The sequence below is a fragment of the Oreochromis aureus genome, linkage group 11, assembly GCF_013358895.1.
Source record: "Oreochromis aureus strain Israel breed Guangdong linkage group 11, ZZ_aureus, whole genome shotgun sequence".
NCBI lineage: Eukaryota > Metazoa > Chordata > Actinopteri > Cichliformes > Cichlidae > Oreochromis > Oreochromis aureus.
Window position 1 is genome coordinate 11,950,532 of NC_052952.1, and position 27,233 is coordinate 11,977,764.

The 27,233-nt window shown below is 42.3% G+C and overlaps 1 protein-coding gene and 1 long non-coding RNA gene across 4 annotated transcripts; one reads left to right on the forward strand and one right to left on the reverse strand.

The window, feature by feature from the left end:
- Window positions 1–576: 576 nt before the first annotated feature.
- Window positions 577–27,233, reverse strand: zhx2a (zinc fingers and homeoboxes 2a). Of its 3 annotated transcripts, none has more exons than XM_039619403.1 (13): window positions 27,035–27,233; window positions 12,242–12,728; window positions 11,319–12,035; window positions 10,390–10,602; window positions 9,958–10,221; window positions 9,607–9,822; window positions 9,035–9,119; window positions 7,469–7,654; window positions 5,230–5,633; window positions 3,824–4,070; window positions 3,537–3,693; window positions 3,073–3,192; window positions 577–2,497 (listed from the first exon to the last, which is right to left on the reverse strand). In XM_039619403.1, the coding sequence occupies exons 2-12, from the start codon at window positions 12,338–12,340 to the stop codon at window positions 3,075–3,077; spliced, it is 2,706 nt and encodes a 901-aa protein (XP_039475337.1). In that variant the 5' UTR covers window positions 12,341–12,728; window positions 27,035–27,233; the 3' UTR covers window positions 577–2,497; window positions 3,073–3,074. The 3 variants fall into 3 exon arrangements, with proteins under 3 accessions (XP_039475337.1, XP_039475336.1, XP_039475338.1); XM_039619402.1 differs by having other exon boundaries at window positions 26,816–27,233; XM_039619404.1 differs by lacking the exon at window positions 27,035–27,233 and adding an exon at window positions 25,948–26,726.
- LOC120442607 lies at window positions 21,040–22,479 on the forward strand. The gene is made up of 2 exons (XR_005614817.1): window positions 21,040–21,821; window positions 21,948–22,479. It is a non-coding gene; the product is annotated as an uncharacterized LOC120442607 (long non-coding RNA).

The window sequence follows — 27,233 nt, forward strand, 5'->3', positions numbered from 1 at the left end:
AGCCTCCACTGTCCTTTACAGATGGCTGTAGAAACTCACTGTTGTACCTCTCTCCTCAACTTCTCTGTACATCATGGCAATGAACAATTTGAACCAGCAATTTATTTCAAATTTGGATTCATCTCTCCATAAGAGATGTCATTTTTTGTGTAATTCTGCATCTCTCAACCTCGTCTGTTTCCCTATGAATGGCTTCTTGACAGCCTCCCTTCCACGGAGATCATTTCTGATGAGGTTTCAGTGAACAGTAGATGGATCAACTGAAGCATGGTGAATACATGGTGCTAGGGCCAGCACCAAAACCTCATCCCAACTCTGCAGCATGGTGGAGAGAGCATAGTTTGGGGCTGTGGGCCTGGAACACTTGCGATCGCCAAGAGAAACAATTCAAAATTTTGATGAGGTTTGTTCAGTCAAAACACTCCAGAAATATTGAAGTGAAACAGGTGATTTAAATTCTGTGGTATGTTGGGAGGTTTGTTCATCAAAACACTACAGAAATATTGCTGTGTGGGTGGGGCACTTTACAGCTACAGACATATCATTTTTTCCCCAGCCCACACAGTGATTGGCCAGTTCATATTAATGCAAACCAGTCAGTAAAGTCAGGCTGTTTGTAATTGTGACTTAGATGAAGATTAGACCACATTTTATGAGAACTGAATGCAGAAATCCTGTTAATGCCAAACCCTCACAAAAGGTCCTAAAACACTCTTCTTGAAACTTTGTAGTAAGCCATGTGGTCACTGTGCATTGCAGTACTTTATATTCCTACTTGTTTTGAGCAGAAGTGTTACATACTTAAGTAGGTGAAGAGCCTTAAGCAGTCTTCTTAAACCAGGATTTGAAGAAAGGCTTTTAATTTTGGCGTGTGTCATTTACACTGGAAGACCAAGGGAAGGCTTTATAGTTGGTTGTGTTTTTATTGAGTTACAGCAGACTGTAAGTAGAAAATGAAAATACAAGCTGTATTTCATACTAGCAAAAAAAAAACAAAAACAAAATTACAGTATCCCAGATACATAACTGAAAGTGAAACTAAAGCAGTAGCAGCAGCAACAGACATTCAGCCAGCGCGCAGCCATACACCTGCTGTTAAACCGAGGTTAACAGAACTTTCTTTGACTCCACAAATATTTAATATTTATTATTAAATATTTATTCCTTTTAATCATTCTTGAAAATGAGTAAGAAAAAAAAAGTTGAAGTACATGCAAGTATTTCATGACAGCTTTGGGTGCTGTGACATTCCAAATGTCTGTCTGTACAGAAATCAGCTGAACCCGATACGGCTTTGATCAGAAGAACCTACGTGGACACCAGCAGTGTGCTCACAGATCACAGCTGAGCAAAGTGGATACCTGACACGGCTCAAATAAAGGAGCTTTGATTATTGTGTGCCATGCATTAAAAGGTTCTCAAAAATATGCTTTTGGCGTTTTCAGGCAAGTTTTTAAAAACACTGGACCGATAAGCTGAAATCCTCAGCCCGGCTGTGCTCTGCCCACTTCTGAGGCCGACGGGAAACATCTGATAAGAGAGCTGAAAAGGCAGCGCGGTGCGATCGAACAGACACTCCGCTCTCCGCTCAGTGGAGTTAATCAGGAACGTGAACATTCTGTACTGTTTCAGTGTCTTGGACATGCCTCGGGTTCTGACGCAGGAGCGAGCCGATGAGGAAAGATAACAGAGTTTAGGATGTACGGTGCGTTCATGCATCCACCCTAATGCGGTTAGTCTTGGTCTGTGGCTGTTTGTGTTCATTCTCTGGTCTCTCAGCGGTGAAGCTGTAGCTGTGTTCAGTTTGCCCGAAAGAAAAAACATAAAATACCATCACTCCTTCTACTTCCTTCTCTCTGGCACTTCTGAGTGATTTCCATCTTCTCTACTGTAATTCTACAGAGGGCGAGTTAAGGTGCAGGAGACAAGCAAAAAGTTACAAAAGTTCCTAACAATTTCCATTCAGGCGGCCATGACAATATCTATCACTACCACAGGGAAATATGCAAGTGCCATCAAAGTCTACTCATAATGAGTAGTGATTTTCAAAAAATACGTCTGATCTTCATCAAATGACAGACTATATCATACAGTTTGATCTCAAAGAACAAAACCAAACCGAACATTCCAGGTTTTGGGGACAACAGTCAGCCTTTTTCTTAAAAAAAAAAAAAAAAAAAAAAAAAAGCTTTCTCAGGAAAACTGTACAAACTCTAGTAATACAGAAAATATTTACAAGGCTCTTTTTTTTTTTTTTCTTAAAAAACAAAACAAAACAAAAAAAACAAAGAGAGCGAGCACTGTAGTAAGAGCAATGCATCAAGTCCAGCTTTGGCACTCCTCTAAATGTCAGGGTCTACGCTTCCATCAAGTGCTTTAACGGTGCAACTCCACAGTCCCCCAGGATGTTGGGATGACATCACAGGCAGACAATGACATCACTGCTTCCATGTTTGGTCATCTCATGGTGGTCGGTGACTCAGCAGTCAGTGATGTACTGTACAGAACCAGAGACAAAGCCTGAATCAATACTTGTGTTACAGTTCTTCCTTTCATGTTCAAATTAAATGTGTTTCATGTGCTTCCCCAGATTAGAATTCAATATTTTTATGACATTTTGCTGTTGTGGACATACAGTAGAAACAGAAATTTATTGTTATCTGCTCCCTTTGCTCTGCCTTCTTGTGACCGTAATGATTTGTGTGTGAGCATGTAGTCCATCTCCATGCTAATTGATGGGGTCTGCTATCTTTGTGAAGGACCAATCAGAGGTAATTGCGCACTAATAACTTCCTGGATAGCCGGAGGCTGCAGCTGTGGCATCTTAAAAAAGGAGCAGTTCACCATTTATTTAAGCCAAGCTTCACTTGGCATGAATAAATCTCTTAGCACCATCCATGTTCCCTATAGGCAGACATTCCTGCGAATGGTTTCAGAGGACTGAAACAGAGGCAGTGAGACACCATGAAACCTTTGTGGCAGACTTGGGGTGCAATGCTTTCACACATCAGTCTTCTGTTTTTACTGCAACAGATTTAAACTCACACTACAAATTCACCCAGTTACACTCACCATCAACCAGTGACCCTCCCCGGTTGCTCCAAGGTCAGAATGTCCGTGTCAGTTGCCAACCTTTGTTTTTCCGCTCCTCCTTCACCATCCTCCCCCACAGCCAAGGTCACCTTTACCCACCTGGCAAGAAAGCAGACTGAAAGTTTGAACACAAACAGACTGCTTCTGGGAACTGGAAATAAAGAAAAGACTTTCTCTTTAAGCTTTGCACTCTAGATGTTTCTAAGAAATGCAGCATAAACCCCTCATGAAAATCAGTAGCTCGGCACCAACAGTTTAGAGTGTCCATATGATGTGGTATTTCTGGACTGCTGGAAAGGTATCTTAAAATAACTCCTCAGATAGGAGTTTTAAATAAATGAATAAAAATCAAATATTGGCAGCAAGCCTTTCTTTGGTCTGTATAACATGACTATAACAATAGAAGATAAAATATTTGCTTTCTTTGCCTCTTCTTCACTTACCTTCCTTTTTCAGTGGCATTTGAGCTGTTCTGGTCAGGCCTCGTTCGGCTCAGGTCGGTCACACCATCGGCCAGTCTGTCTGCCAACCGCTGGACTTTGTCCTGTTCTGACTGTTTGGACTGCTCTGGAGTAGACACTTTCTCAACAGCCTCGTCCACTGAACACAGAGATGAAGAATTTGGAAAATGAGCAAAAGAACCAACAAAACAAGCCAAAAAGTTTCAGACTCTACAAAAAAAGAAAAGAAAGAAAGAAAAAGACACTACTCTATGTTCTCCAAAACTTACCTTTTACAGCCTTGACTTCCAAGGAAACGCACTCGTTCTTCTCAGAACTCTGACCGTTCTGTTCCTGGCTTGCTTTCTGCTTCTCTGCAACACCTTGGAAACCTTCCATCCAGTCGAGAGTTTCGCCGTTCTTCAGTGCAGAGCGGTGGTCCTTGAACCAGCGTACAATGTCAGTGCGTCCAAGACTTGTTTGCACCTCCAGCTGACTGTACTCCTCAGGAGATGGCCACTGGGTCCGACAAAATGTCTGTCAAGGCAAGCAACAAAGATATATGTGGAATTTACAATTACAAAGCAAAAATGTTTTATTGGGCCTCTGTGCTCTTGCTTCAAGTTCAACAATTAGCAACTAATTAACTTTGAAGATTTTTCATACAAAATTAAATGACTTCTGACAAATGACATGTACAAATTTGTAAAAACTACCAACAACCAACCAAAAAGCCAACTTAAAAAATGCTCACCTGGAAGTAAAACATAAATATATTTTATAACATTATCCAAAATAAAGCATTTAAAATGACAATGCATTTGATCCAGCCTGGATATAACACATGCTGTATTATTATAGTGCTGGCACACAGGAAATGATGTCAACGTCAATCACAGTATGTGCTTTGCTAAATTGTCACATGACCCTTCTTCCACCTCCACTAGAAAAAGGCAGCAGCTTTGACAAGCAGTGGTGAAATCAGCAGGTTACAGGTGCAAGGAGCTGTTTTGTAGACGCAGTATTACTGCTTACACTCCTCACCTCGTGCCTACAGGACATCACCACTTGGATGACACTCAATCAGCTCAGTATCAGTGGCAATAAAAGTAAAGTTATTCTTATAAGATCAAAAGACTCACTTTCCAGAATAAAACCGTTTGTTATCTCTAGTGGATGGTTGTCACTCTAATCCCACACGAGTAACGTCTCGTGCTCAGCTTACGTCCACCTTTGTAACATTTCTAGACTTCGCCCTATTCTTTCTTTCTCAACACAGCACACAAGCCTTGGTTCATAGTCCAGTCAACTCATCTGGATTATTCTAATTGCCTTCTTTCTGACAGCAGGCATGTGCAGTGTATGTTAATGGTTATGCAATATGCTATTAGCTGTTTTAATGTGCTAAATATATATGCATTTTATATGTGCAAATTTTTCTGTTCAAAATTTGCAGAGTACATAAAACTGATTATCTATTATCTTGCTACACAATCCTGTGTGTTGCAGAGTCATGTAGCTTTTTCTATATGATAACCTTCCACAATCTTTCACTTCTTTAACATCTCACCAACTAACTTAAAATACCATTTCCTAAAATTAGGTAAAGATTAGTTCATGTTTATACTCTGTTGCATATTCTAACACTCTGCCGTGTAATCAGCATAAATGGAAACGTGTCTTTATCAACTCTTACCTCCCTGAGGAGGGCGAGGGAGCGGCTGCTGATGGGAGCCGGGCTCGTGGAGGCTGACAGGATGGGAGGATGTGGAGAAGAGGAGCAGGATGACGTGAGGATGGGAGGAGATCCAGAGGAGGGATGGGTCGGAGGCCGAGGGGAGGAAGCGGCAAGCACAGGAGGGGAGGAAGACGAGGAGGAGGAAAGGACAGGTGGATGCGGAGATGAGCGGAGAGGCTTCCCGTCCTGCTCTCGATGAGAAGCCCCATTAAGCAGCACACCCGGACGCTCTATTCTGTCCTCCGTGTTCTTCGAAGCCATCGTGAGTAAAGTCTTCTCCATGTTGTCCCTCAGTGCCCTGCGCTCCGAAAACCAGCAGTCCACCTCTGTCTTGGACAACCTGGTCTCCTGGGCCAGCTGATCTGCAGGAGAACAATAGGAGTTCAATAGCTCACACAGTATTATTAATTTAGTTGTTTTGTTTTTTTTTTTTAAACCTTGGAATTTGGTCTGTCTCTGGGGGTCTTAAAAAATGGCCTCATTAAAAATATTCCTGCTATTCCTGCCAACCAGGCACCCACCAGAGACGAGCCCGTAGCTCCTCTGGGGTGGAAGGGAATTAAGTCGCATGCTGTGAACTAGTAAAATCAGAAGAAAATACTTTTTTCTTAAATAAATTTTAACATTTACATCCTAAATTTAGGACCTTGGGTAGAACATAACTAACTAGTTAGCTAATGGCCAACTTGTTCTCATCCACTTCACTTTTTAACGAGTACTTTAAAAGTTCTGTAATTCGCAACATTTTCTGACTTTAAAAAAAAAAAAGAGCGCTCTGTGAAGGCCAGCATGTGCATAATCTCCTGATCTCCAAGGCGACTGTCCTATGTCTCTGATCTGCACACATCAAAAATGTGGCTTCAGATGGTTTAACCACCAAGAAATAAAAGAAAAATTACAGTCATTACATGACATCAGTTTCTCAGCAAATTTAGAAAGTTTGCAGAAAACTTCTTCTGCTGAAGCCTTCAATGCTCAAATGCCTCCATCCACTGCAAGATCCGTGATGTGCTGGGGCTGGTCTGGTGTTTTGCTGTGATGGGAAGGTTGAAGGTCATCTCCTGGCACTGGCCAGAGCGGGTTTGGTCCTGGATGGGGGATGGATCCACCCCAAGGATGGCATCCAACAGGTTCTGCCAGGTAGACGTATGGAAAAGCATTTTTCTTTTCAGGCCCAATCTGAGAGCTGTGGCTCTCCCTCTCGACCTTGGGTGGTATGGTTTGTTGTGGGATGTGGATCCATAGGGGCCTCTCCCTTCTCTTTCCCGTGGTCTGGCCACCTCAGTCATGGGGGTGGTGGAGACCAGGTGGGTACCTTGTGGGGCCGGGTCATATTGTGCCACTGCGGTTATGTCCCGGCACCCTGGTAGTGCCGGCTGGTGTCCTTCCTTTCCTGGGCTCTGTGTCTGTTCACTTTCTCTCGGCTCATGTGACCCTAGGGGCATCTCTGCTGCGTATCAACAGGAGCACCAAACAGTGGTGGAGAGCTTCCTGCATGTTTCTAGCTCACCACACCGACATACCAATATCGACTATGGACTAATTTTCACTGTTGGTTTTGACCACTTGGTCAGGTCTTCATCACCACTTTCAGTTGAAATATTTAAACTCTGGTGATTCGGGTGACCTTGATCTTTATAACATAAATCCTTACTCCACCCATTAATGTTTCTTCTTGCTTCTTCATCTCTGCTTGAAAGTTTTGTTTCTGGGTTTCATTGATTTGTCATAAAATATGCTAGCTAACTAAAATTTAAGTTCATCTTTCAACAAGGCCTGGTGAAGATCAAAAAAGGCCAATGAGGTATCAGAAGAACACAAGGTGACAGATGTCTCCACCTGTAACATGTCAGTTTGCTTCCCGTTTCATATACATGAGCAGGACACTTGCCAACACATTCCTGAAGCAACACATTTGCATCATTTTTGCTACATCCAGCTTTTCTGTGCAACCACTGGAGTTATTCATTACAAACTAGGGGTGTTGCAAGGCAGTGGGCTTGTTGGGCTTGGGCTTATCGTGATATACGTCACTGATGTTTGGGCAACACTGCCCGGCAAAATTTAAATGACAAGACGACTGTAAAACACTCCACCTTGACCCACAGCCTTGTTTTTTTTTTTTTTCCTTAAATACTTTTTCTATCATGCACACAACTATTCCTCCCTGTGAGAGAGACTTTGCTGCAGGCTTTACCTAGCTCTGCCTCTGTTGGAGAGCTACTTTTCTGGAAACTCTCCTCCAGCGCCTTCAGCTGCCCCGACGACTTCCCCTTCACCCTCTCTAACAGTGGAAACTGGCTGGGGACCGCTTTCTTTACTGGGCCATCTTTAGGAAGTGGTGTTACCTCTGCTTTGACCAGCACAGGTGGAGGAGGAACACCTTCAAGTACGACAGAAAGAAATATTTACGGACCAAAACATGCTAGGATATTCTTCTAACACAACACATGCAAATATTATTTCTGGATGATACAGGACAATGCTTAGAAACTATCCTTAAAGGCCAGTGGAACCCCGGCGTACGAAGACCCCATTTAACGAAAAATTCAAGTTATGAAGGCACTTAATGGCAATATTTTTGCCCGTGGTACGACAAAATGCCCATGTAACGAAATCCGTTTGCGAAATGCGTTTCGCTGTTCCACGTGAAAGACGTATTGTTATTGCAATGTGCTATTTCGTGCGCTTTTCGTTTGCAATTAGCCTATCGTTCATTCATAATGGGGCCGGCATAAGGCATAAATATGAGCGAGTTTAGAAAAATGTTTTAAAAATATCATTGCACAGTGTACATACGTACATTAATTAACGTAAATGTAAGTTTTAGTTTTAATGTTTAGAATTAAATTCCATAATGTCATGTACACGTACGTATGTATGCATGCATACATATGCTTTCTTCAGCCTCCACCAAGAACTTCGTCTTCAGCCAGCATCGCCTCACTCAAAAGGCGATGGAAAAAGGTGCTTCGACTTACGAAAATGTTGACTTACGAAAAACCCTCTGGAACGAATTAATTTCGTAAGTCGGGGTTCCACTGTATAATTTTCTAATTATGGTGATCTAGCCATTGAAATCCACCTTTAAGTACTAAACCTACTTGTTGCACATAGAGAAAAATGTAGTTCTCTGGCCAAAGAGAGGCAGTTTGTAATAATGTGTCTCTTAGCAGATTAGTATCCAGTTTTCAAGATATCATTTTCAAATTCTGTTGAATGGTAGATATTAATAGAAACTCGAGCTAATTTAATTTAGGTGAAAATCAGGTCAAGGTCACACCAAATGTGAAAAATGAAATCAGACACTGCAAAATAAAGATATAATCGTGTAATTTTTTTATTGCTTATAAAGATAATAAAATACACTATTTTAGTAGGCAATGCTTCAAGCTCATGAGGGGTCATATGAATTAGGAAAAAGCATTAGTTTCCACCTGATCATCTTCAAACTTTAAAGCAATGTATTAGTCACTGGAGTGCATAAGCACTTTGAGCTCTTTAAAACACCCCCCCATACAAAATTATGACTTCACAATGACTGAAAAAGATTAAAATACTACACTAAATTTAAATGCTGACATCAGCACAAATAATCTATGAAAACAATACAGAGGTCAATATTAAGGATTCCCAAAACACAGACTGACGTCAGTATGTTGTAATAAAAACATCATAAAACATAAGTTTTAGTACAGCCATTCCCTTCAGTGCTCTTGTTTTTCACATGTTTCCTTATTGCAGCACTAAACATGTCACATACCTTTGAGATTGAGGAGTCTTTGCTCACTGAACCACTTCTTTATCTCTCCTCTGGATAACCCGGTGGTCTCTATCAGCCTGTAAATCTACCACATGACAAGATACATCAAAGTAATAAGTACAGTAATTTTCCCCTCAACTGCATGTTTGGAAATGGACATGCATACAGCAGGGATATAGGATATGGAATTGCCAGGAAAGACCAAAGAGGACTACCTCGGACTACCCCACTTTTCAGTTATTTATTTGTAAAAAATGTTTGGAATCATGTATGATTTTCATTCCACTTCTCACGTGTACACCACTTTGTATTGGTCTTTCACCTGGAATTCCAATAAAATTGATTCATGTTTGTGGCTGTAATGTGACAAAATGTGGGAAAGTTCAAGGGGGCCGAATACTTTTGCAAGCCACTGTAGATCCACTGTGGCAACAACTAAAAGGAGCAGCCAAGAGAAGAAGAAAAAAAAGAACCAACTGGCTGTTTGGGAAAACAAAACTAGAAAATACAAGCTGTGATACCTATTCATGGTAGCACAAAAAAAAAAACTTTTCTCACTCACTTATTCTTACCTCATCTTCCTCAGGGAAAGGGCACTGTGTGTAACTGGACCTCAGCACAGACAGCTGCTCTGACGTTTTATTGGGGTCAACGGTGAAACTCAGCACTTTAGGTGATGCCAGCTTGGATGTGGCCATCGGGGCAGAGATGGTCTGAATGATGGAGGGCCGTTTACTCTCTGTAGCAACCGCAGGAGAGGCTAAGGGTCGTTTGAGCGACTGCGCCACCTGCAGTAATCATAAAAGAACATTTTACATGCTCAAACCTAAGGCGAGTTAAAGCAGTTAGGTCAAAGGCAAACTTTACCCCTCCCCCACTTCTGCTGCCTTAAAGAATGCCATTTTCTACCTAGAGTTTTGTACCTGGTTAGCCACTGTGAGTGCCAGTGGTGCACAAGTAACAGTAGAGCCATTGGCTACAGGAGTCAGCACAAGGCTGGTCTGTCCCAGGAGCTGACAGGGCAGGGACTGCAGGACAGAGGCTGCTGGCTGCATGGGTTTGGAGGGCGTGCTTGAGGTGGACTGGTTGGTAGCTGATTGGGAGTTGAGCTGAGGAGTAACCACGGTGAAAGTCTGAGGCACGGAGGATATCGTACCATTGAACATTTTCTTCCTGGCTTCTTCCACCTGTCATTGAAAAACAGACATGTTATACATGTCCCGCAACTTGGTACATTTAGTGACTGCAAATTAATTAAAGGTGCATTAAATACAGTTATTATTTATATTACGTTTTGTTTTTATGTTTATTGTGAAAAACCGGGACACAACTAAAAACATAAACAATTCTCCTACCTCCTCAGGTGACCAGCTGATACCCTGTTTGAGCCGCTGTGTGGTGAACCAGACTTTGATCTGCTCCTCTGGATGTTTTGATGCTGCGGTGAGCCACGAGAGCTCAGCCTGTGTTGGGTAGGGGAACTTGTTGAAGGACGAGATCAACGTCAGGTTGTCGTCCAGTGTGGGGTTGTATTTGGTTGTGTTGAGGGGCACTGCAATCTTCGGCACCTAAAAAAAAAAAAGAAAAAAAATTTAAACTACCTAGAACCACATGACTGTCACAAGTGCTTTTTAAAGGCATGTCATTTTCTAATGAATAACCTAGGAAGGTTCCTGATATCTGGTACCAGTTTTACACTACACTAATATTTCCTCCAGTTGCCTCAAGGTGCAACAATGCAACAATCAGATGACCTGCTAAGAGTAAGCACTTGGTGACAGTTTGAAGGAAAAAACTCTTAAGAAGAAACCTGCAGAAAACGTAATTCGCCATGTAAGCTATTCTGCGTTTATGGACTGCAGATGAAGATCGTGTTTTTTGCATGACTAGCTATGCAATGATAAACTGCACAAAATAAACACTTATCCATTCAAATATCACAAAATGACACTGGTTCATTGAGTGCATGATTGTAACAGCAAAATCTGCCAACCTTTGTATGGTTCTAGCAATATCACTCTAACATCTATCCACTAAATATGGAGCTAAACCCAAGAATTAGAGTTAGCATAGTTAGTACAAATTCTTCAGGAGAAAAAGCTAGCCAGGCTACTAAGCTAACTAATAATTATATTAGATCTTATATAATTTAAAACAATCACTGTATTAAAAAAATGCTTCAAAATAAAGGTTTTAAATGTGAACAGAATTAAGTTAGTTATTTCGACTCATGTCCAGCTAAGCTAAGCTAATTCCTGCTTACTTTTCCTCCACTTTTTCCTACCTGGGTATAGTTTAGAGGCCGCTGCAGGGAAGGCATGATGTGAGAAAGGCCGTCTGCTTTAAGGAGAGTCGACTCCGGGATGATGACCGTACCATTCACATTGACAGCTGTGATTGGTTTCTTGGTGAGATCCGCAGTTATTTTTCCCAACTGGGAGTCTGTCCGTTTGTTATCCGATGTCATTATTTTTGGTTTACCGATTTTGACTGTGGTGGGTTTGCTCAGTGGCACAGTGCCGAGTTCGTCCCCTTTGGCAGAAATGGCACCAGAAGTGTTGTAAATGACAGCGTTGTTGCTGCACCCCTCTATCGTCTGTTCTAAGATTGTCTGGTTGTTCATTTTTATGCGTTTAAATTTAAAGTTGCTCTCTCCTGGGTGACACCTCTCGTTGTGTTCTGTCAGGGTGTCAAACTTTTTTGTGTTGAAGTTGCAGACAGCACACAGGTACAGGGGGTTAAGGATGACATTTGGGTGGTTTGCATCTACGTGTTCTTTGAAAGTATTCAGATTCTGGGTAGAAAAGGGGCAGTATTTGCACTCATATCCCCCCTGCTGTCTGCGCTGAGGCTTAGAAATGTCTGGTGGCTCAGCTGCTGGTTTGTCAGGAGCCAAAGGAGGGTCAGAGGCCTTTTCCATTACATCCAAGTCCATGGATTGCTCAGGTTGTGTTGAACTGCTATCCATAGGCACCCCTTGGGTATGGTTCTCTGTTGTTGTCTGGCAGGAGAAGGTACAACAGAATTACATTTTTAAATCTGGACATATCAATTTATCAGCTGAATCGTGCCCACTGAACTCCAAACAAATCTAATTCTTCCTCCCAACAATTATTCAAATATGGATTACTAAAAGTAATTCAACTAAGCATGCTAGTTTCTTTTTTTTAAGACCCTGAAAACCCACATGCTGTTGGCAGACCCTACCTCCATGTTCTGAGAGTCCTCCGCTTCATCATCCATCTCCACCATTGTCTGCTCTGGTCGGATCATACAGGGAGTGGAGGCCTTGCGTCGACTGGACATGGTGGTGGATGGGTTTGTCCCGGTGCTCGTGTTTGGCCAGGGATGCTATAAAGGAGGCTATGGCTGAAGTTCCAGGATGCAGGACTTGTATGCAAAGATAGTCTTAAGGTGCTGAAGTACAGTCAGGAGGACTGCCTACTAGAGGAATACAGATATAGATCCCGAGGTAGCAAGCACCGGACAACTTGTGAGACTGAGATCAGAAGCCAAGGAGCCTGAGGAACACTCAACCCCCAGAGTAAAATTATTGGCTCAAGGAAGGAGGAGGACAGTAGGCGGTAAAAGTCTGGCAGAGATGGGACTCCTGTAGTGTCATGTAGGCTGGGCACACTGACAGTGTCAGCTCCAGTGCTGGCTGACCTCCTCGAACTGCATGATAGGACGCTACCTAGATGGCAGAAAGTAGAGAAAAAGCAGTGTAATTTTTATATATGTTTAAAAACAAAAAAAGGAGATTTTTTTCCCCTTTTCCTTGCATGTACTCTACCTCCTAAAACACATCTATGACACCATGATAACTTTAAAGACAAGGAAATCAAAGCTGAACTAGAATGACATATTGGTATGGAGATAGCAGCATGTTACAGTTATATCAGTAAGGCATGTGTGGTCTAATGTGTCTACATAAAACGCAGGCAATATATGAATAACATGAGTCATACCAGCTTTTCACAGGAATGATTTTAAAGAATTACACCAATATATAAAATATGTTGGGCTCTAAAATAAAAAACAAATGTTTTTTCAATAATGTACAATATACGCAATGTACCACAAATTAAGAACCATAAACACTCTCAAAAGATCAGTTCCCTTTTAACAGCAAAAACATGGGTAGAAGAAACATGAAAATTCTTGAGTTAGCACCAAACTGACCCATTTAAGGAAAACCCATGTAGAGCTGCAGCACACCACTGTCCAAAGGAGGTAAAGCCAACTGCTGGGCAGTGAGCAAAAATGCCTCAAAATAAAAAAGGTGGCTGACACATAAGCACAGCAGAAAGCTTACAGGTGGTCAGTGCAGTACAAAGCTGACCCTCAAAAGACTTTGGGAAACAGAAAAAGTCCAACAGTGCTTTGGACTTTTCTGGCCAACTACCTTTTAGAAGCTAGGTGAAGTAAACTAGAGGAGCAAACATTACTGTACACTGGAAGACTGATGCATAACTCTGTACTTCTTCATTTTAATTCACATACTGCCAAGTTCAAAAACCGCTGGGAACGCAACACGCATGTTACATATAAAAAAAAACTCAAACAAACAAACAAACAACCAAACAATCAATCAGATGATCACCTATGAGCAAACACGTGGCAATGGTGGAGAGAAAGACGACTTCCATTTAACAGGAAGAAACCATTCAGAGGGGTGCAGCTGCAACTGGCATGAGGGTTAAGGGATCAAGGGACATTTAAATCCCACATTGAGTCTTGATGAATGAAATATTCAAGTTGAAATCCTTTACTTCTAATTTTTAGAGCAGCATAATCATTTTTTTCTTCGTTCAACTGTTTCCTTTAAAAGAGGATGAAAATCTTATTATTTCTGATCTGCATATTTGATTTGGCAAATATGTTGTACCAGATGCCCTTCCTGATGCAACCCTCTAATTTACCAGCAGTACACTGGCTCGTGACCTCCTGTGGGTGGGTTGTCTATACTGTAATTTGGATTAATTATTCACTGATCAGAAACATCTTCCTGTGTGTGGCTAATGAAAATGAATATTGGATCAAACAGCAATTCTCTGAAATGACAACTGAATAAATACAGATATGTGGCAAATTAAAAGAAAATCCAAGATATTATACATTACACCCGTGTTATATTTCCTGCAACGGTCTCATTCGGTTCAAGGGAAGTAAATTTTGTCATATGAGGGCTCTCTGTCCACGGGGTTTGTAGCTCCCTGTGTTTAGTCTACAAAAGAGGAAAAACCTGGTCTTGTTAGGTGTTGGCCCAGCATCAATTCTGCCTCAAGACTCTGGACAGTTTGGGACCAGTGGACCCAAACAATGCCAGTAAAATGCCACCTATAACAGTATGACTGGATCCCCTCACTACAGGAGCTCACGAGTCCAGTTCTTCAATCTGTCACTCAAGCAACATTTATTTAAATTGCAGAGTTTTATCCTTCAACACAACGCTGCTATTATTACAGTCTGTCAGTTTCACTTGGCCTTCATAAGTGGCAGATATATTCAACTAGATGAGATGATTTTTATTTTAAGTTCCACAACAGTGCTCCAGTGTTGTCTATTTATGTAGAGTAAAACTTTTAATCATCACACTTTCATCACTGTGACTCGACAACACAGCCAGTATGCAAATATATGCAGCTGACAGGTCTGCTGCTGTAAGACAAGTTGTCCTGAGAAATATTGACTAATCATTCATAAATCAGATTGTGCTGCCAAGCGTGAACAGAGTGAGAAACCAGAGATAAAGCAGCTTCTGATCCAAATCTTTTAAAGCCGCGAGCTTCTTTATTTGAGTTTTGTGGAAATGAGAACTTCATAAAGTAGCAGCAGTTACAAAAAGCTGAAGGAGTGCGAGAGTAGGAAACTTTTCTTGGGTAATATTGTACTGAGTAGGGAGAGAGAGGAAAAAGAAAAGCTTATCTGACTGAAAAAGTCTATTGATATTCTGGAGGCCTCGCGCTGAAGCTTCATACTCATATCCACATGAGTAAAAATCAAAATGAGTCGATGCAGCAGCGGTGCTCTTCTATCAACCCGAGTAAGCACAGAGGACGAGAAAACCTCTTCCAAATATAAATCCCATGTATACAACACCATTTAAATATTTCATACTTCTATTTGCTCAGAAGCATTACATGGCAATTTAATCTGGACAGAAGAACTCAAACACAGACGATAAGTAGTACGATTGTACGATGCAGGGCAGAGTAAGAGCAACAAAGTGACTTCAGGGTAATCCATCAGCTGCAAATATTAGGCCTGAACTTTGCGATCATGCGAGTCTCACATACTTTTCCTGGATCTCTCCATCAGCTGCACATTAATCAAAAGGCGCGATTCCCCTTCAACACGCCATCATTTGCAAGTCCACTCATTGTCCCGAGATATCTCATCCCCTCAAACAACCCACTGAGGCATCATTAAAATGCAGACTCATTACCATGGTGTCGCTATAGCAACTGTGGAGCTGTAGTCAAGTGGCTGCTACATCCTGACAGAGGCTGTATATACACACACACACACCACCCAACTGTGTTTGGTGCTTTTAGAGACAAAAACTAAAATAAATTTCAGGCTCAGTGTTTTGACAGTCTGGGAATTTGCAATCCTGCTGGATCCATACACTGGCACATTTCTTGTATAGTTTTCTGAGCCATTGCGGAAGGTCAAGGTACAGTCAGCGGGAAGGGAAAAAAAGAAAACCCACTTTCCAGAATATTGACTTCAAGGCATGAGCAGCACTTAGAAGAGAGTTCTCAGTCTTTTCAACATCCAAAAGCAAAGTGAGCAAACTTACAGAGTATGGTAGACAGAGTCTTAACACTACTATGTAAATATGGAGCTATAGTATGCCATGTTATTTCTGGCCGTTTAACAAAGAGAAATACTATGCCTGAGCTCATTTACCAAAACGGATATAAAAATGGTACTGCAGTGCTGTTTTTGGCTCAGTTTAAAACCTCCTTGGGATGCTTTTTATGTGGGAAAAACAACATTTGAGCCCTCAAGAGCGCCACTTACCATCAGTGTCTCTCACTGGCCTTGCCCAAAATCCAGCACTGTAGCACACATCTGGTAGGGCAGAATAGGAGATGCATCTGTCAGCTGCATCTGAAGAGCCACTTCATATGACCCACTGAACCAGTGCCGCCTCACCGCTGCCTACACAGCCTTGAATGCATTTTTTGGATTTCTGCAGTTAGGTGATTCAGGCACAACAGAGCAGGGGGAGCGCTGAGCTTAACCCACACAAGCAGGGTGGACGCAAGTTAAACGCTTCCGTTTACGCAACATCTGTATTTGTATGCTATAGCAATTTCTATGCGCCTCAACAATGACTCAGTGCTTTAAAGCTCGTTGCTCTCTAAGCTGCTCCAAGCTTCTCAAACATTTTCTCCAAGTCACTGAATGACATCAGGAGGAGTTTGCATTATAAGTCAGTACTACTGAGTCACTGGTTTTATTAAAAAAAAAAAAAAAAAAAAAAAAAACACGCCGTGAACAAGTTAGATTCTGAGCAGTGTCTGAGTCAGATAGAGGACCATCATATTACACAATATAAACACAGACCGCACTGCAGTCTGATTTGTTGCAGTCAAGTTAAACATGTGCGTGGACTCTCTCAAACAAAGAGAAAAGCCTGTGTAAATACTGGTGAACACTGAGGAAACACTGGCACAGACATCCTCTTCCTCTCTCTACTCTGTCATTTTCAGCAGAGGAGGGAGGGGTTGCACTCCCGCTGCCTTGGCTGGCTACTTGGGAGCCCCATATCCAATGATGGAAAAGAGAAGTGCGATTAACAGCCAGACTGCTGAAAAAATGTCTAGGTTTATCTAAATACCTTAATAAACTTTTTAATGGATACTCTAAAGTCTCATGCATTTAAAAAAAAAAAAAAAAAAAAAAAAAAAAAGGGTATATGTATATATTATCAGGTGTCCTTGAAAAGAATATGAGGCCTTTGCAGAATGATTACTTGGCTCTAAACACCTCAGCTGCAGAGCTGAACGAAATGTGAACTAGTTGGCTGTCTGAGCTTTCGCCATGGCAACTTTCACTTCATACCAAAAATGTTAATCAACTGTGTACTCCGTACTCAAACTTGGCTACGTCCACTACCCAGGTGAAACCTTCAGTCTCCCACCTGTTTGTTAGTGTGTCTAACCTCATCAGCCAGTCAGCGTCTGTGTGCAGAGTGAGCTCCGAGCTGGAGCCACAAACTCCCGACTGTCTGGATGCTCATTAAACTTGTATGAATACTCAGCCTGGCAGCCCCCTTGCCTGCCTGCCTGCCTGCCTGCCTGCCGTCTGTCTGTCTGCACTTTCCCGTTGTCTAGCTGTCTGTCTGCTTGGTGCATTATATTAGTGGAGTCTTTCTGAAGAAGCAACATTTTAATGCTGCCAGGCAGCGAATACATTTATCATCCCAGGCAGTAATCAGTGTAAGATACACACTGGCATACATACTGAGGAGGACACAGGGGAAATCAATACAAACCCTGCATACCACTGAGCCTGTCTAATGTATGAAGACAGACATCATGATTTAATATGACAGAAACATAACAGTGCTATAAGGCGGGACATCTATCCAAGCAGTAGCGAGAAGGAAACGACAGTGAGCAGATGAGTCACAGCAGCTCTCTCAACTCAACTCCTATTTCTGGACGTCATTAACATAATCTCAAAGTGGGGTAAAGGATAAAAGTGTCTCAAAGGCTAGACTTTTGGTCAAGCAGGGCAGCCTTCTGTCGCACAAAAACACCTATCAGGAGTATAAAGCCCACGTGCCAGCTTGTCACTACCTATTAAACTGCTAATCATTTATAGCAATGCTTCATTTTTCTAGAAGTGAGCATTTTTTAATGGATAGCTTAGAAAAACTGCAATGAATCGAAGTTATAAAGCAAAAACTGATCTGGTGTCTCTTGCAAGACCACACTGGGTGTGAAATGTGAAATGGTTAGTGTTGACTCATTGCTCTATACAACCTGAACTAAGATTGAGCTAAACAGCTGGTGGATTTCATTGTTAGCAGAGGAGCAAATAAAACTGAGGAAATTGATGTTGTAACACATAGTACCAGAGTTTTCAGGCATCCAGTCACAAAGGCACATGAATGGCAACCTCTGCGGTTACCGCACTTGAAGCCATGCATGAAGTACAATCCAACCGGGCACACTGAAGCTCTAAAATAACAAGCAGAGGACAAGAAGGCGGCAGAGAAACCAAAAAACTGCAACTGCACCGACTGTAAGAGTGACACGACTTTGCTGATACTTTAACAAAGGGGGGAAAAAAAAAAAAAGACTCCAGGGCTCAATCACACATCTTCTACCACTAAAACGTATTGCACGCACTCCTCTTTTGGCTTTGCTGTATGGGGCGTGCTCCTCTCTCCCTGTCTTGTTTTGAGAGTTTTCCCTCCTGACTGCTTGTTCCAAGAGTCAGCCACTGCAGTGAGGAGGACAATGCGTACGTCTCACTTGTGTGGTTGAGGAGAAGCACCGTCGCCATTAACACAACGTGTCCCAGTTGGGGTGTGTGTGTGCGTATGTGTGGGGAGGGGAGAAGAGCAGAATTTCGGACCGTCGCAGAATTAATTTAAATCTCATCACGCGGCTCCTCTAGAGCAAAGCGAAGTACTGCACTGTGTTTGAGGGCTTGGTATGTTCTGCATAGCAACAGAGCAGTGCTACTTTTGCTGGGCTGGTATGAAGACTAATGATGAAAATTGTGATTCTGCCAAAAGGGAATGTGGCCCATCCTATGCTTCTTAAATGGCATTTTATTGTTACATGTGCCATCTTGGAGTTGTGATTAATATAGTGGTACAAGGACTACTTCTTTCAAATCTACCTGCCCTACTGTAATCTCTAAGCCACTAAAGTTGATGGGACTGAGCAGGACTTTTCTTTACTATCACAGATCAAGTCACCAAATCCTAATATCCTGACAGAAAACTAGCCTCATCATCCCTGCGGTGACCTCATTTCAAGTTGCCTGTGCAGTATACAGGAAACGCCGTCCAGCAGGCTACACTGCATTTGATCATGAATCCAGTCCTCCATTTACTCTTGTTCTCACATTAAAACAATGCACACACACACACACACACACTGTCTCTTCATTGAACACAAACAAGAGCACCGTCTCTCACACACACAAAAGGGCAAGCTATAAAAATATCCAAGTGTCACCCACTCTGCGCCCGATGGTTGTGTTACTATGGTAACACTGTAACCAACAGAAAATGTGCGCGAGTGTGTGCTTGCATCCAAGAGCAGAGATGCTGCAGAGGTCAATCAGTGTCACGACAGCTGCGATGTGAATAATCCAACTCAACATTGATTTTTTTTTTTTTTTTTTTTAAAGAAGAGAGAAGAAGTCTTTGTAAGGGGTGGGGCTTGATCCTAAAAACAAAAACATTTGTATGGCATTTAGTACCACAGCCCACATTACTGGACTCTTGTGGGATGCATCTTAAACATACGAGTCACACTATGGTGGGCTATCCTAGGTTTTGTGTTGCCTGAAGTGTGACAGAAACTGACTTGTAGCCAACACTATTGTGCAACACGTCCACAGTCACAACTTACATGTGGGCAGCTATTGCCACTAGGATCTGCTTGAGACCCTAGTCCAGGGGAGAGTCACTGTGATAATGTAAATTCCACTTGCATCATATTTGCCATTAGCTAACTTTGCTCGCAGAGCAGCCTGGTGTTTAAGCTTTGCTGACATGACCGAGATGTACAGCTGTGTACAGCTGTGAGTCAGACTTGGGATACTAGCAGTTTACTGCAGGCTGAAAGAGTGTAGAAGCTAGTTACAGTATTTATAGTTCAAAACCATCAGCTCAGTCTTGGGGCATTGTTACAAAAACAAACTTGTTCTCTGCCATTTCTAGAGTAACGTTTCACCTGTCATTTTATAGGACTGTTGTTATTATAACATATGTTATAACAATTATGATGAACACTGGTTGATAGGGGTCCCCTGGCTACCCAAATGATGAGGGCCAAAATGTCATTGAGCACTCATTTGACACAGCAACTACAAGAAGTAAGGAATTGATAGCAGATGTGGTGTTGGGTAACCACAAGTGAAAAAAAAGAAAAAACTAAAATCTCTCATTAACATTTTTTTTTGTTTAGGCGAATTGGTTCTGTGTTCCTCTTTGCACCCTACTCATCCACTGCGACCACGCCCACCCCAGCTGTGTACTCTTTTTTTTCACTCTCCCTTCAGATAAAACTCTTGTACTCCACACACTTTTAAAAGCTTAAACGACTTGCCAAACCTTACTATATTAGGCTTTTCCCACCCCTCAGGGAAGGGTAAAATGTGCTTATTCGGTTATATTTAGGGCAGAAATTAAGTAGGGCAAAGGTCAAATCAGGTCAACAACAGAACATGAGAGGGATTTTCAAAGCTTTAGTCCAAAGTTTACCCCAAGTGAAATTGCACTATAGTGTAATGCGGTGTGATGTTTGCATACAGTATGTCCTCAATATGCAGAGCGCACTCTGCCTCCACATGTCTCTAAACTACCTTTCAATGGAGTGTTTCATGTTTGCCACGAGCCTCAGTGAGCAGTCAATGTTCTGTGCGGATGGATTTCCCACCTGTCAATCTCTGCCTTCCCTGCAGTGGGTGTGGCTTATGTAGTGAACGATCTCCAGCCTTTTCCCATTGGAGTCGGCTGTGCAGAAGGGGTGTGTCTGAGCGTTTCCACTGGCTGACGTGGTGCAGTGCAGAAAGCCTTTTAGAAAGCTCTCTCTTCTCCGAGCACCCTCTCCCCCCCCCTCTCCCTTTCCCTTAAACTTGAAATTCTTGAGGACACAGTCTGATGGTAGCAGGGAAGCCAGTGTGTACACATGCTCAGGCACAAATGGCCTACATGACTGTGTGCAGGAAGATACCAAAAAAAAAAAAAAAAAGTTAACCACCACCACATGGAAGTTAAAGCTGAGTTCAGATTTCACCAGTTGATTTGTTCAGCATAACTTATTTTGAGTTTGACCCCGATGCAGAAGCTGTGAGAAACAAGACCACTGGCTGGTGGATGATGTACACAAGAGAGTAAAATCCTTACACATGGAAAAAAAATGCTATTCACCAATAGGCTTAAATAATTATCAATGTGGCAATTAAGCAGTGAGCGCTTTAATAAAATACAATGATCCACTGCTTATAAAATGACTGACTGCAGATATTAATGGTGGGTTCCAGTGTACACAGTTTTCTCCCACACGTACACACACCCACCTATCTTGCAGTCTCAATGCTAGACTGTCTCTTGTTTCTCTCTCACACCGCTTAGACATTCTGACTCTAGTGTCTCCTTTCTTTTCTTTGTCACCGGTTTTCTCCTCGACACCCTTCATTCAGTTTGAATTTCCAGCATTGTAAACGTACATTCAGTTCCTTATCCGTGACCCCCCTTCCCCCATTCGGCGATAAGATTTTCAAGAGAACTAGCGGGCGAAACCATATCAAGTGATCCATTAAGAGATGGGGATTGCCTTAGTGGAAACAAAACTGTCAGCGGTTAAGAACGCTGTGACCTTTTGTGTGCTTTACCTGGAAATGTTTCTGCTGTGGGGGAAGATTTCAAGGAATTCAGCTAGGTCCTGAGCTGACAAATGGCAGCTCTTTCATGCTGAAATATCGACTTGATGCTAACATGGAGAATTACTTTTACAGGTTAAAATGCGTGTGAGGCTCAAGTCTCCATTGGCTCTAGTTGTCCTTCTGCATCACTTTCAGTACAGTAAGTGCTATCCAACGTCTCCTTGTGTACCAAGCTCAGACATCACACGTAGTCTCTAATACAAGTGTTGATTTCTTGTTTTTCTTCCAAGTGTCCCTAAGTAACTCCTCTTCTCTGCCTCTCCAGTTGTCTCCTCACATCCTCCCTCTCAGCCCCACCTACAGGTGATGAGCTCATCTCTGTGGTTGCCTTAGTCACCTAACAACACGTCTGAGAAGCCGGCGGAAGCGCAGCGGAGAGGACCTGAACTGAGAAAACACTGGAACAAAGCACAGCGTAGATGCTGGTGATGTCAGTACTGTGCCAAGCTGAGCACGACAGGCCGTGATGACAGCAACAACCTCCATCCTCCAACCCGTGATGACTCATTCCAGTGTTTCACCAAGAGAATGGACAGCCATTATAGGACTTACAGTTTGATGTGGAAATGTGATGTGTGGTCAGGAAATGCATTCCTGATTAGTACAAAAGAAAAAAAAAAAAAAAAAAAACTGTTAAAAACCCACGACAGGTCTGCTAGTCTCTAAAAACAGCAGCCATATATTGTGGAATAGAAGCGTGAGCTAAAGACAAACAAAAATGTGTGACCATAAATTGATGTTTGTGCACTCACATGCAGTTTATATTATTTCTATCCAGATGCATAAACCTGGAGGGGTGGGGGGGGGAACAAACAAGCAACGCGGGTTCATGGTTCACTGTTAACATACGGCTGTAAAAATCAAGCGGACGCCCATCGAGCTACTAAGCGTGCATTATGGCAATGACCCCTTTTAACACAAATTTCCCATCATTACACCCCCCAAATTGTCACTATAAATTGAACACGATCTGTGATGTTATCGTGCTTCAGATTATTGTTGTTTGAGTTAAACAAAATACAACAATCTGCCTGTGGTTAATGTGGAAACCTGTTGCTTACTTCAAATGCTAACAATAGCAGAAAGGAAAGTACATTTTAAAAGTACACATTATATATATAGTACTGTGTAAAAGTCTTGAGCCACCAGAGGATATTTTGTAGGCATCTAACTCAAGATATGAACAAGTATTGTGTCCAAATATAACAGAAATAACCAATTTTAATAGGTTTCTTTTGTTACTAGCAGCCTGAAACATTCTGTCCTTCCTTTAGTTGAATTTACAAAAAAATAAATAAATTCTTAAAAATATGCCAAAGATAAAGTCAGAGGTGTAAAATAACATTTTTGCACCAACAAGGTGATTCCCAAAGAGCTATTAGCCAAAAATGTGGCATGTCTCTCCATGGTGTGTAGCGTTCTGTTGGAGGATAAAAGAAGTGGCAGGCCTAACATCCAGGACAGCAAATGTAATACGTATTGAAATGCAGAGATGCGTCTGACCCTTCAGCTGATCCATCTACTGTTTACTGAAGTCTCATCCGGAATGGTCTTAGTGAAAGGGTGGCTGTCAAGAAGCCATACTTAAGGAAGGGAAACAGAGAAAAGGCTGAGGTATGACAAATTACACAAGAGCTGGACTGGAAAGAGAAAAGCAATCTGAAAACTGAGGAAAGTTCAATCTGATCAAATCTGTTATATAATCCTAAAGTCATTCTCTGCCTTTAAGAATGCTTAGACCCCTGAAAAAAACTCAAGCTGATCTACCTGCTGCCTATCCACTTTCATTTATCAAATAAAAAAAAAAGAAAAAACAAACCAAATTTCTCAATTAAAAAAAAAAAAACCCCCATCATATTAGCCATTTGCACTCTGACAGTCTCAAAGATTGCAAAACATACAACATCTGTGCCAACTGATGACTCAACTGTTCAGTCTTCTGCTTTGACCAGAATGCACTCAATTCATTGTCAGAATACAATAACAGTGTTGAAAGATTAAAAGCTAGTTTGGTTGTGTGTAATTTTATTTTAAATAAACAACAGGCTTTAACGCCTTGACTTTTCCGCTGTAAACGCACCTTTTGATTTGCAACAGTCAGGCTGTCAGTGAATCAAACAGAAAGATCTTTTTGTTTTCTAGCATGATTGGCACATACAACATCTGTGCCAATCCTGATGACTGTCAACAATGAGATATCACACGTCCTCTCTACAAGTCACATTTGACTAGACTGCACTCAATTCATTGTCAGAATACAATAACAGTGTTGAAAGATTAAAAGCTAGTTTGGTTGCAACGTGTGTGTAATTTTATTTTAAATAAACAAAATATCAGGCTTTAACGCCTTGACTTTTCCCGCTGTAAACGCACCTTTTGGCTTTGCTTTGATTTGCAACAGCTTGTGTACAGGCTGTCGGGAGTGAATCAAACAGAAAGATCTTTTTGTTTTCATTCAGTTCCTCGGTTATAATTTGACACCAATTCTTGATGCTCTGATTTTTTTTTCCCCTCTTTATTTGAATAACTGTGACAGACTGAGTCTTGTTCATTTTCCACCATCTGACTAGAGCAAACGAATAAAACGCCTCTAGGAACAAATAGAGCGGCTCACTTCCCAGCTGGATGTTTTGGCTGTGACATTCGCAGGGGTCACAGTACATTGAGAAAGACTTTATAGTTGAGCAGGCTAGGAAGGGGGGAATACATAAAAATCAGCTTTTAAACAAGAGCAGATTTGTTTTTATGGAAGTTCTTTAAAAACTATCGCAGCACAACGCTTTAATAAATAAACCCAATGAGTGTCTGTTTGCTAAAATTCTCCACAGTGTTGTGATGGTGGACCAATGGCTGATGCGTTGGATGAGGTAGGACACCGACATCTGTGCATTTCGCTAATCCCTAGAGCTATACCAAGAACATCATCCATAAAAAAAAAAAAATTAAAAAAATTAAACTGCGTTTCTCAAGGGATTAAACACATCTGCCAAACTGTAAAAACAAATCAGTAATGTTGTCCCATATACCTGACTTTGGATGGCAATAGGGATTTTACTGGCTTTTAACAGTGTTTGTTGAGCAAATTTGGTTTCTTATTAATTTTGGCAGCAACGCTCCCCACACCATTCTGCAATAAAGCACGGCTACGCAACTACGATTAAAAAAAAGAAAAGAAGAAAAAACGAAATGTGATTGTGTACTTTTAATCCAGAAAAGAAGGCATCCGCTTTGATTGTTCAGCTACCAATAAAAACGATCCGGCTGTCATTTCAAATTACATAACATCTTCTCTGATTTTGGCAGATCACAAGTGGAAAACCACGCGAAGAACAAAAACACAAGCCAAATGTCTCTTCACACAGAAAGAGCAAGGGTGCGTGGCTTAGTGAGCGGAGCCAAGTTTATACCCAGAGGAATCGCTGGTAACGCGGCTGACAGGAGGGTTAACTGCACTGTGATCAAAATCACTTACATCTTTAACACAAGAGGGTGGGAGGGGAGGAATCGCTGTTGATCAGAGAAAGCCTAGAAACACAAAACATCAGGTCACCGTAGAGCTGAGGGAATAGCGTGAAATGAACAACACATTTTAAAAATTTACACCAGATAGTCAACTGTGGGAATGTTTTTTTTTTGTTTTTTTTTTTTTTAAACCAACTAGTTTTTTCACTTGTAGGGAGTGACCATGCTGACTGTACACTACTGTATATGCACTTTTAATTATTATAGACAGTATTTGCAGTGTGGCTTTGTTTTTAATCTGCGCACTGATAATCAAACCACAAGTGCCACTGGCAGTTGCTGCAGACTGCTGTAACTGAATGTCACCATTAATTTTCCTTATTACTCACTCACACACACACACACGTCTGTTTTTTGGTAAATAAGAACGTTTAACAGTCACCCACAGAAATGATTTTTCCCATGTGCTGCATGGAAAATAATAATGATGACTGCCCACATGAATGAAGCGCTAACAGAGCCAACGACACTGCATTTTACTGCATAGCTGGTAAAGAAACTTAGTGCCAGACTGAGGTATCACACAACTGTCTTTAGGTTGAGTTTAGCTCTCCTAAAGCACCTCAAATGTTCATAATGAGTATTTATCCAGCAATAAAGATGACAGAGCGAGATCTGTATGCACTGTTATGTGTAAAAATAAATAACTATTAGTATAGGAAACATCCTAAACGTATTACCGGGCAATGTGTTAACATTCCTGTTTGGGCATTGTGTCACCTCAGTGTGTACACGCAGGTTACCTCCAAAAACGTACTGGTGGATGTAGAGCACTGACCCCAGCTGAGTGCTACAGAGGCTGCTCACAGTTTGGGCCACGGGCCTCATGACCAAACTTCATATTATTAATAAAAGAACCACGCCTGGCTTTTACAGCAGTTTCAGACCCACTGCAACAGCTCTGCCTGCCTGCAGCAAGAACCGCGGTCTCGGGAGGGGAGGAGGCATCACCAGGGGTAACGTTACGCCTACATCGCAGAGACGCACGAATCAAAGTCTATAAACAACGTCGGACTCCAAAAGTTACACTCAAACCTCAGCACGCCTGAATGTGAGCTGGTGCACGCCGCTGGTAAGGAGTCCCAACGGTTGTTTCCTCTGGCCAGCCCAAAAACGTGACAGAGGGGCGCAGGGAGGGAAAAAAAATACTCTCCCCAAATGTTCCCCCTCTCGCCATCGACGTAACAACATGTCGGCAAAGGACGGCCATGTTTTGCTGGTTATGTCGACACGGGGAGGAGGAAAAGTAGGCACGATGTTCCTCCCGTCTGCCTTCCCCCGCCACGGTCACACAACACACCGAACACAAACTTGAAACGCGGAGGGGGCGAAAACGTCCAATTAAGAAGTTGTCGGGAAACGTTGCGAGAGCACGCAGGTGGAAACGGCAGGGGCAGGCAAAGTTCACGCGGCCAGACAAGTTAAAATATTTATCCAGAGGCGCGTGGGTGTTTTGGGAACCACGCGAAGCCTGAACGAGCCGCGAGAGGGGCGCAAACAAACAACTACACGCAGTTTTAACTTGAGAGACTTTTCGAGGGGGGAGCCGTGGGGAGAGGGAGGGAGATGAGGGAGAAAAAAAACACGAAGAAGAGTTTCTCAATTTCTTACCTGCCCACCGTTTTGGCGCGACGCTCAGGTAGTGCGGTACAATCCCAGAGCCGCTGGAGAGCCGACAAACACGCCAAATCTGTTTCAAACACTCTCTCGGCGGCTCGATAACCGAGCAGACAACAGGCGACAGGAAAGAAAAAATTGGCGATCACAAGGAGGATCTACGCCAAAAGCCACATGATCGCCGACGTCAGAGTACGTATTTGCATGCCGTACCGAAGCGCCGGTGCCCGTCCACAGCGGGTCCATGGTGTTACGGCCGTGAAAAGTTTAACGGCAGGCCGGAGAAAGTGAAACAACTCTCCGGGAGCACGACAGGAGTACTGGTGTCTCCATGAAGCAGGCCCGCTGCTCCAAAAATGAATGAACCGCGTCTTGTTGCCGTCAAGTTGCCCCCCGTGCTGATGCCTGCCTC

What these genes read in the sequence shown, in the direction of transcription:
- zhx2a (XM_039619403.1), bottom strand. Translation starts at nt 12,340, where the DNA reads ATGTCCAGTCGACGCAAGGCCTCCACTCCCTGTATGATCCGACCAGAG. An exon ending in CACTCACAGTGGCTAACCAG is followed by an intron (nt 9,823 to 9,957) that starts GTACAAAACTCT and finishes TGATTACTGCAG; the next exon opens with GTGGCGCAGTCGCTCAAACG. An exon ending in CCCTCGCCCTCCTCAGGGAG is followed by an intron (nt 4,071 to 5,229) that starts GTAAGAGTTGAT and finishes TTGCCTTGACAG; the next exon opens with ACATTTTGTCGGACCCAGTG.